The sequence below is a fragment of the Henckelia pumila genome, chromosome 3, assembly GCF_033568475.1.
Source record: "Henckelia pumila isolate YLH828 chromosome 3, ASM3356847v2, whole genome shotgun sequence".
Lineage (NCBI taxonomy): Eukaryota > Viridiplantae > Streptophyta > Magnoliopsida > Lamiales > Gesneriaceae > Henckelia > Henckelia pumila.
In genome coordinates, this window is record NC_133122.1 from 2,203,363 (window position 1) to 2,213,431 (window position 10,069).

The 10,069-nt window shown below is 43.2% G+C and overlaps 1 protein-coding gene across 1 annotated transcript; it reads right to left on the reverse strand.

The window, feature by feature from the left end:
* Window positions 1-334: 334 nt before the first annotated feature.
* Window positions 335-7,915, reverse strand: LOC140886527 (uncharacterized). Its single transcript, XM_073293128.1, has 4 exons — window positions 7,847-7,915; window positions 7,334-7,474; window positions 6,919-7,225; window positions 335-805 (listed from the first exon to the last, which is right to left on the reverse strand). The coding sequence occupies exons 1-4, from the start codon at window positions 7,913-7,915 to the stop codon at window positions 759-761; spliced, it is 564 nt and encodes a 187-aa protein (XP_073149229.1). The 3' UTR covers window positions 335-758.
* Between the last annotated feature and the right edge of the window lie 2,154 nt (window positions 7,916-10,069).

Genomic DNA, 10,069 nt, shown 5'->3' on the forward strand with positions numbered 1-10,069 from the left:
GGTCCATGATCTTGAACTAGCTGCGATCGTCTTTGCTCTGAAAATCTGGCGTCACTATCTTTATGGTGAGTCTTTTGAGATCTTTTCTGACCATAAGAGCCTTAAGTACTTGTTTTCACAGGCAGAGCTAAATATGAGATAGAGAAGATGGTTAGATCTGTTGAAGGATTTCGACTGTGAAATCAAGTACTATCCGGGGAAGTCTAATGCAGTTGCAGATGCCTTGAGCCGAAAGCTTTGTTCTTTATCTCTTTCTATTATCGGTGTTTCTCAGTTGATCGATGATTGTTGCACTTCTGGTTTAGAGTTTGAAACAGATAGGGTGTAACGACCCTCACTACTAGGCTATCAGACTATAATTTAAAACAAAGGAAAATTACGGATTTTTAAAAATTTTGCCATGACCTATTTGTAAATCAAATAAGCCATCAAGACTCAAACAACAATTTAAATAAGGAAAGAAAATTGACTTCAAAACTTAAGTGCGTTAAACATAAACATGCAATCCTAGTAACCACCTCCCGGTTACAGCATAAAGTAAACTAAAGCATTTAAAATTTATTCCAACGATAATCATAAACTTGCCAAAAGCGGAAAACGTACTTCAAAACATGAGCTGTAGCACAGGGAATGCACATCCTGGCTATAAATACTACAAGATCTCGAATAATACTTCATTATTACAAATTTGATAGCTGTGCGGAAAAACATAAACTAAAAGGAAGCAACGGTCACTGGGCCTCGCACTACCGATGGCCTCATCCCAGTAGATCACGACCCTCCGTCTCCTCCACAAAATCCTCACCTGCAAACATTCAAGCATAGTGAGTCTAAAGACTCAGCAAGCATAACTAGGATAATAACAAGGGTTTAAAATACGTGATGCAAAAACTCAACTTAAACTGTAATATGCATGAAACTAGAAAGATATAGAAATCATGCATTAATGAACTCACACTAAGATAAACTTTAACTTTCATAACATTCAACTTAGACTCATGCATAACTGAAAGACTGACATCAATGCAAAACGAGTCAACTAAAATTGTGAAACTTTAACTTTAAACTTTTCTTTACTTTTTCCTCTTAGAAATCCGATCCCTGATTTGTGACCCTCTGTTTCGATCATGATCATGGCTGCAGTGCACTATGCCGGCAAGACGACGAGATTTCTCCCGACGAACTTAACCCCTCTATGGCAAGGAGACCGAGATGCCTCCCGATCCCACATTGCCCCTCTGTGGCAAGGGTAAACAAGATGTCTCTTGCTCCTTGCCTAACCTCTATAACCTCTTGGTGAGTAGACCGAGGCATCCCCCGGCCTAGCAACACCCCTCTTGTCACAAACAGATCACTTCATTCAAAAATATTTGCTTTCTTTTCCCTTTTCATTTATAAAGACTCAACTCATACATTAAATGGCATGCAAACAAGTAAACTTCCTTTTTCTTTATTAAAATCAAGAATACGTCAAATGCACACGAATAAGCAATCTTTAAGACATGATACTCGACTCGAAAATGTGAGTTTAAGGTGGATGAGTGGCTGCCCCTAAGTCCAAAGAAGACAACTTACCCAACAAAATTCTCAAACTTGACTTAACTCGAGCAAGTAAACCGAAAAACCCTTAACTTTGTCATATCTTAACCAAAACCCGTCCCGCTTGAACCGACACCTCATAAACACTCCAAATTACCCCTAGGACCAGAAAGTAACCTCCAAGGATCACCCGAACATTACAAACCAAAAACATTCCCGGACAGCCCCTTATACTCTAAAAATTCTGCACTTACACCACAAACTTAAAAGACTCATAACTTACTCAATACTTATCCGATTCGGGCCCATTTTATATCGACGCGACCACAACATCATGAACTTTACCATGGAATAGCCTAACCCTGCACAGACCTCAGCCACGACACTGCCCTGCCCCGTGAACAGTGCTGCCCTGCACACTCACAACATCCAACTTACCTCTAACTCAAGAATTCAACCCCATAACTCTCCTTCCTCAACTTTTCTCCATACCAAACAACCAAACACCTCAAATAACCTCTCTTAGGACTTTTTCCAAACACTTGGGCTACACTCAATCCACACTTGCACAACACATATCAAGAACATCAATAATTAACCATCAAATCTCCAAAATGTTGAACAATCAATCAAGACCAATGCAAGACCAATAAATACTTCAACATCAATTAAATTTCAGCCCCTACACATGCAAAATTTCGAAATTTAGGTCCTTATACATTCTGAAAATTCGAATTTTGGCAAGAACAACCATATAATTCCATGTCAATGCACATATACTCAACATTAAATCACATAAACCCAACCCCATAACCCATTTAGCAAAAATCAGCCCCTTAAATGCCCAAATTCGAAACCCTAACATCACAACATCATGCATTTTCGAAATTATTGCAAGAAATCTTAAGGGTGGGGGTAGATATTCCTTGAATGAGTGCCCAAGAAAAAAAGTTACACTTGCCTTCAACTTTTACCAACAAAAATTCGAAAATAAGGGGAGATGGAGAGTGGAACTTCAACCAAACACCAAGCTAAGCACCTAGGGGAGCTTCTCCGGTGGCTGGGACGGCGGTAGGCGGCGGCGGACGGCGGCAGGGCGGCGGCAGGAGGGGTTGGACGGCTCCAACAAGTGAGAGGGGAGAAGGGGGGCGGCTAGTAGGGTTTAGAAGGGGCTAGGGTTATGTCTTAATTTTTAATTGAAATGTTTTAATGAGTGTAAATTAAAAGTGTAGTGTATTGTGTGTAGTGTTTTAAAATTTCACTTGTACTAGCAAAAGTACTACTTGTATTATTAAAACTTTTTACCTCAACTTTTTGCTATTTTCAAACTTCTAAATTTAAAATTTCAACTCTCAACATTTTAATTGAAATTCCACTAACCCGGATTTAATAAAATCCTATTTTATGAAAAATTTAGAAAATAACCCAAGAAAATGATAAAATTGCTTTTTGACCCCTAAAAATTCAAAATTTGCATTTTTGGCCAAAACCCCTCTTTTACCTCTAACTTAAAATCTTAAAATTAAAAATCTTGAAAATAAACCACCGAAGCCCACCGTCGTCGCCTGCCTGGATAAAAATTACTAACTAAACAGTTCAAGGCATTTAATTCAAATAAGTCAAGCAAGGCTAACTTTAACTTAAACTTAAACAATTAAATTCAAGAAATTTAAAAATGTAAATACTGAAAATAATTTTAGGCATGATTTTAGAATTTTAGAAGTTCTTGGCGTTACAATTCCTCCCTCCCTAATAAGAAATTTCGTCCTCGAAATTAAAACTTACCAAAAAGCCTCGGATATCGAACTCTGATATCTGCTTCTACTTCCCAAGTGGCCTCTTCATCCGAATGGTTCTGCCATCTCACCTTGATCATTGGAATCGACTTGTTACGAAGTCTTCTCTCCTGTCTATCTAAAATCCGGATGGGCTTCTCCTCATAGGTCAAGTGAGGAGATAGCTGAAGCGGTTCCGAACTAAGCACATGGGATGGGTTCGAGATGTACTTCCTCAACATCGACACATGGAAGACACTATGGATCTTATCAAGGTTAGGCGGCAAGGCCACTCTATAAGCCAGTGCCCCTACCCTATCCAAAATCTCGAAGGGCCCTATGAACCTCGGTGCCAACTTCCCTTTCTTTCCAAACCTCATCATACCCTTCATGGGTGCAATACGGATAAAAACATGATCACCCACCGAGAACTCCAAGTCTCTCCTCCGGTGATCAGCATAACTCTTCTGCCTACTCTGGGCAGTCCTCATCCTATCACGGATCTTAGCCACTACCTCGGTGGTCAACTGAACAATCTCCGGACCAAAGTCTGATCTCTCACCTATCTCATCCCACAACACTGGAGATCTACACTTTCTCCCATAAAGTGCCTCGTAGGGAGCCATGCCAATAGTGGACTGAAAGCTGTTATTATACGCGAATTCCACTAGTGGTAGTCTCGACTCCCAACTACCTTGAAAATCAATAGCACATGCCCTCAAAAGATCCTCCAAAATCTGAATCACCCTCTCTGACTGGCCATCAGTCTGCGGGTGGAAGGCGGTGCTAAAAAGTAGCTTCGTACCCATAGCGGAATGAAGACTCTTCCAAAAAGACGAAGTAAACCGTGGATCTCTATCAGACGCTATGGAGACTGGAATACCATGTAGTCTGACTATCTCCCGGACATACAACTCCGCGAACTGAGTCATCGTGAAAGTCATCTTCACCGGTAAAAAGTGAGCCGACTTAGTGAGACGGTCTACAATAACCCAAATAGCATTTGAACCTCTCACTGTCTTCGGCAATCCCACAACAAAGTCCATGGTGATATTCTCCCATTTCCACTCAGGAATAGGGAGAGGCTTAAGCAATCCGGCCGGTCTCTGATGCTCCGCCTTAACCTGCTGGCATGTCAGGCATTCTGACACGAATCGGGCAATGTCACTTTTCATGCCTGGCCACCAATAAAGCTGCTGAAGATCCCGATACATCTTCGTACTACCAGGGTGGATTGAGTACGGCGACGTATGTGTCTCTGCCATGATAGTAACTCGCAGAGAATCACCTGCGGGAACCCAAAATCTACCTTTGTACCTCACAATCCCATCTACCACAGCATACAAACCGCTGCCTTTCTCTTCGTCCCTCTGTCTCCACTTCCTGATCTGCTCATCAACTGACTGCGCTGCACGGATACGATCAAAAAGTGTAGTCTGCACGCTTAGGGAAGACAAACGCGGAGCCCTACCACTTGCATAAAACTCAAGACCGTACCTCTGAATCTCAACCTGCAACGGTCTAGACACTGACAAGGAGGTAAGCACTGCGGTCTTCCTACTCAAAGCATCTGCAACCACATTAGCTTTACCAGGGTGGTAGCTAATATTGCAGTCATAGTCCTTCACCAACTCTAACCACCTACGCTGCCTCATATTCAACTCCTTCTGGGTGAAGAAGTACTTGAGGCTTTTGTGGTCTGTGAAGATCTGACTCTTCTCTCCGTAAAGATAGTGTCTCCAAATCTTAAGAGCAAACACTACCGCTGCCAACTCTAAGTCATGAGTAGGGTAGTTTTTCTCGTGCTCCTTCAATTGCCTAGAAGCATAGGCAATAACTCTATCTCGCTGCATCAAAACTGCTCCCAATCCCAACTTGGAAGCATCAGTATACACCACAAAATCACCTTGCCCGGATGGCATGGTCAACACTGGCGCTGTCGTAAGAGCTTCCTTCAAAGTATCAAAGCTCCTTTGACACTCGGCACTCCAAACAAACTTGGCGTTCTTCTTAGTCAACGCTGTCATAGGCACAGCAATGGAGGAAAAACCCTTGATAAATTTTCGGTAATAACCGGCTAATCCAAGAAAACTGCGGATCTCAGACGCGCTCCTCGGTATAGACCACTCCTTCACTGCTTGAACCTTTGAAGGGTCTACTTCCACACCGCTCTTAGAAATAATATGACCCAAGAAAGCAACTTTCTCCAACCAGAATTCACACTTATCAAACTTGGCCAACAACTTGTGCTCTCGAAGCACCTCAAGAACGGTCCTCAAATGCTGTTCATGCTCCACTCTACCCTTCGAATAAATAAGGATGTCATCGATGAAAACAATGACAAAGCGGTCCAAGTAAGGCTGAAACACACGGTTCATAAGATCCATGAAAACCGCGGGCGCGTTCGTCATCCCAAACGGCATCACAAGGAACTCGTAATGACCGTAACGAGTCCTAAAAGCTGTCTTCGCCACATCTGACTCCTTCACCTTCAACTGGTGATAACCTGAACGAAGATCAATCTTCGAAAAGACGGATGCACCTTGCAATTGATCGAAGAGGTCCTCGATCCTAGGTAATGGGTACTTGTTCTTCGTAGTCACTCCGTTCAAACCTCGGTAGTCTATGCACAATCTTAGACTACCATCCTTCTTCTTAACGAAGAGAACTGGTGCGCCCCATGGGGAGAAACTAGGGCGAAGGAATCCCTTGTCAAGCAACTCTTGAATCTGCTCTTTTAACTCCTTCATTTTGGTAGGAGCCAATCTGTACGGTGCCTTGGAGATAGGCACAGTACCGGGAATCAAATCTATAGAGAACTCCACTTCTCTATCGGGCGGAATTCCCACAACATCGCTAGGGAACACATCCTCAAACTCCCTGACGATAGCCACATCAGAAATAACTGGTCGCTCCGGCAGCTCTGTCAAAGATAAACTGGCTAGAAATGACTCGCACCCACTAAGTACAAGCCTCTGAGCTTGCAAAGTAGAAATGACTCGAGTCTTCCTCAAGCTCTTAGCAGCCTCAAACCAAAACGGTTCCTCGCCCTCAGGCCTGACTAGTACTGACCTCTGCTGGAAATCTATCATCACCGCATTCTTCGTCATCCAATCCATCCCAAGAATCAGGTCAAACTCTGGCAAAGGTAGCACTATGAGGTCTGCTACCACTGACTGACCCTGCAAAAGCAGTACAAGGTCTCTCACCAAGCTCCTGGTGGATAGCTCTTCTCCTGAGGGGATAGTAAGAGAATCCAACCTCCAATTCCTCGCTCTGAATGCCCCTCTCAAGGGCAAAAGACTCCGATATAAAGGAATGGGTAGCCCCTGAATCTAATAAGGCTCTCGTGGCTACGCCTGCCACAACAATCCTACCTGCATAGCAGTAGTTACAACGACAAAAGGTTGAAGTTAAAACCACGAGTTCTACTTAGGCTCATTCTAATTCAACAATTCCCAAACAAGATACTATTCATGCTAAACAGTCAAAGGTCCTAAGACATGCAACAAGTTACTAGAGTAAAACCTCAAACAAGCAAAGACTTAGAGTCGCATGCATCAACGAACCTTTAACTGCTCTAACCCAAAAGTTAAGATATTACCTGTGAGAAGAGTAGTGTCTGGGTCGGCCTGCTCGGCCTCCATCACGAACACTCTGCCCTGCACGGGCCTCCTCAGCTCTGGACAATGGGTAGACATATGTCCTGGCTTCTTGCACTTGAAGCAAACTCCAGCATCCTTCAAACACTTCCCAAAATGCGGACGATGGCAAAACTGACAAATAGGCTTCTCCCCAGCCTTGGGAGGAACCTGTTTCTGGGCCTGACGCCCCTGTGGTGCCTGCTGTCCCTGTTGTCTCGGGGGTCCAAGATACGGCTTCTTGCCGTACTGCTGCTGCTGAGAGTGGGCCTGATGAGGGAAGGGCCTCTTGCCATGCGCCTCCGCGCTAATATCTCTCAGCGTCTGCTCGGACCTCAAGGCACGCCTCAGTGCTGAAGCATAATCAGGTGGCTCAACCATCAGCACATCCCTACGGATGGTAGGTCGAAGCCCTACAAGAAAGTGCTCCAGCTTCTCTTTCTCATCATCTCCAATCAACGGCACGAAATGGCAACCTCTCTCAAACTTCACCACAAACTGTGCCACCGACAAGTCTCCCTGTCTCAAGCTCATAAACTCCGTCTTCAAACGGCCTCTCACATCAGCAGTAAAATACTTCTCAAAGAACAGCTTCTTGAACTCGGTCCAAGGTAGAGTAGCTGGGTCCACAGTCTTCTCCATACCCTCCCACCAGAGGGCGGCATCATCCTGGAGGAGAAACACAGCACACCTCACTCTATCTGGATCTCCCAGCTGCATGTAGCGAAAGATCACCTCAAGGGAGCGGATCCAACCCTCCGCTACCAACGGATCAGTGGTGCCAGCGAAGTCCTTCGGATTCATCTTCCGGAACTGCTCATAAACAGCTCCCACTCCAGCTCTAGGAGCATCCGCATGACGCTCGAGAATGCGGGCCAATCCCGCTAGCACCTGCCCTCCTACATCCTCCTGCGGCGGCGGTGGAGGCGTAACTGCACGCGGATCATGACGACGAGCCATCTAAACGCATTGAGAAAATCCAACATTCAAATTTCATGCCGTTAAAAATATTTTTACTTCAAATTTAAACTTCTCAATAACTCAAGAAACTAATACATCAAAGCTTAAACAGATAGAGACATTAAACTTAAATCTTACAGACTTTGAGGCGAGATCCCCTGAGTTTCAGCAACCGGCAGTAGGCTCAGCCCAAACCAAGACCGTGCTCTGATACCAACTGTAACGACCCTCACTACTAGGCTATCAGACTATAATTTAAAACAAAGGAAAATTACGGATTTTTAAAAATTTTGCCATGACCTATTTGTAAATCAAATAAGCCATCAAGACTCAAACAACAATTTAAATAAGGAAAGAAAATTGACTTCAAAACTTAAGTGCGTTAAACATAAACATGCAATCCTAGTAACCACCTCCCGGTTACAGCATAAAGTAAACTAAAGCATTTAAAATTTATTCCAACGATAATCATAAACTTGCCAAAAGCGGAAAACGTACTTCAAAACATGAGCTGTAGCACAGGGAATGCACATCCTGGCTATAAATACTACAAGATCTCGAATAATACTTCATTATTACAAATTTGATAACTGTGCGGAAAAACATAAACTAAAAGGAAGCAACGGTCACTGGGCCTCGCACTATCGATGGCCTCATCCCAGTAGATCACGACCCTCCGTCTCCTCCACAAAATCCTCACCTGCAAACATTCAAGCATAGTGAGTCTAAAGACTCAGCAAGCATAACTAGGATAATAACAAGGGTTTAAAATACGTGATGCAAAAACTCAACTTAAACTGTAATATGCATGAAACTAGAAAGATATAGAAATCATGCATTAATGAACTCACACTAAGATAAACTTTAACTTTCATAACATTCAACTTAGACTCATGCATAACTGAAAGACTGACATCAATGCAAAACGAGTCAACTAAAATTGTGAAACTTTAACTTTAAACTTTTCTTTACTTTTTCCTCTTAGAAATCCGATCCCTGATTTGTGACCCTCTGTTTCGATCATGATCATGGCTGCAGTGCACTATGCCGGCAAGATGACGAGATTTCTCCCGACGAACTTAACCCCTCTATGGCAAGGAGACCGAGATGCCTCCCGATCCCACATTGCCCCTCTGTGGCAAGGGTAAACAAGATGTCTCTTGCTCCTTGCCTAACCTCTATAACCTCTTGGTGAGTAGACCGAGGCATCCCCCGGCCTAGCAACACCCCTCTTGTCACAAACAGATCACTTCATTCAAAAATATTTGCTTTCTTTTCCTTTTTCATTTATAAAGACTCAACTCATACATTAAATGGCATGCAAACAAGTAAACTTCCTTTTTCTTTATTAAAATCAAGAATACGTCAAATGCACACGAATAAGCAATCTTTAAGACATGAGACTCGACTCGAAAATGTGAGTTTAAGGTGGATGAGTGGCTGCCCCTAAGTCCAAAGAAGACAACTTACCCAACAAAATTCTCAAACTTGACTTAACTCGAGCAAGTAAACCGAAAAACCCTTAACTTTGTCATATCTTAACCAAAACCCGTCCCGCTTGAACCGACACCTCATAAACACTCCAAATTACCCCTAGGACCAGAAAGTAACCTCCAAGGATCACCCGAACATTACAAACCAAAAACATTCCCGGACAGCCCCTTATGCTCTAAAAATTCTGCACTTACACCACAAACTTAAAAAACTCATAACTTACTCAATACTTATCCGATTCGGGCCCATTTTATATCGACGCGACCACAAAATCATGAACTTTACCATGGAATAGCCTAACCCTGCACAGACCTCAGCCACGACACTGCCCTGCCCCATGAACAGTGCTGCCCTGCACACTCACAACATCCAACTTACCTCTAACTCAAGAATTCAACCCCATAACTCTCCTTCCTCAACTTTTCTCCATACCAAACAACCAAACACCTCAAATAACCTCTCTTAGGACTTTTTCCAAACACTTGGGCTACACTCAATCCACACTTGCACAACACATATCAAGAACATCAATAATTAACCATCAAATCTCCAAAATGTTGAACAATCAATCAAGACCAATGCAAGACCAATAAATACTTCAACATCAATTAAATTTCAGCCCCTACACATGCAAAATTTCGAAATTTAGGTCCTTATACA

What these genes read in the sequence shown, in the direction of transcription:
- LOC140886527 (XM_073293128.1), bottom strand. Translation starts at nt 7,915, where the DNA reads ATGGCTCGTCGTCATGATCCGCGTGCAGTTACGCCTCCACCGCCGCCG. An exon ending in TCCGTAGGGATGTGCTGATG is followed by an intron (nt 7,226 to 7,333) that starts GTTGAGCCACCT and finishes TTCCCTCATCAG; the next exon opens with GCCCACTCTCAGCAGCAGCA. An exon ending in AGACACTACTCTTCTCACAG is followed by an intron (nt 806 to 6,918) that starts GTAATATCTTAA and finishes GAATGTTTGCAG; the next exon opens with GTGAGGATTTTGTGGAGGAG.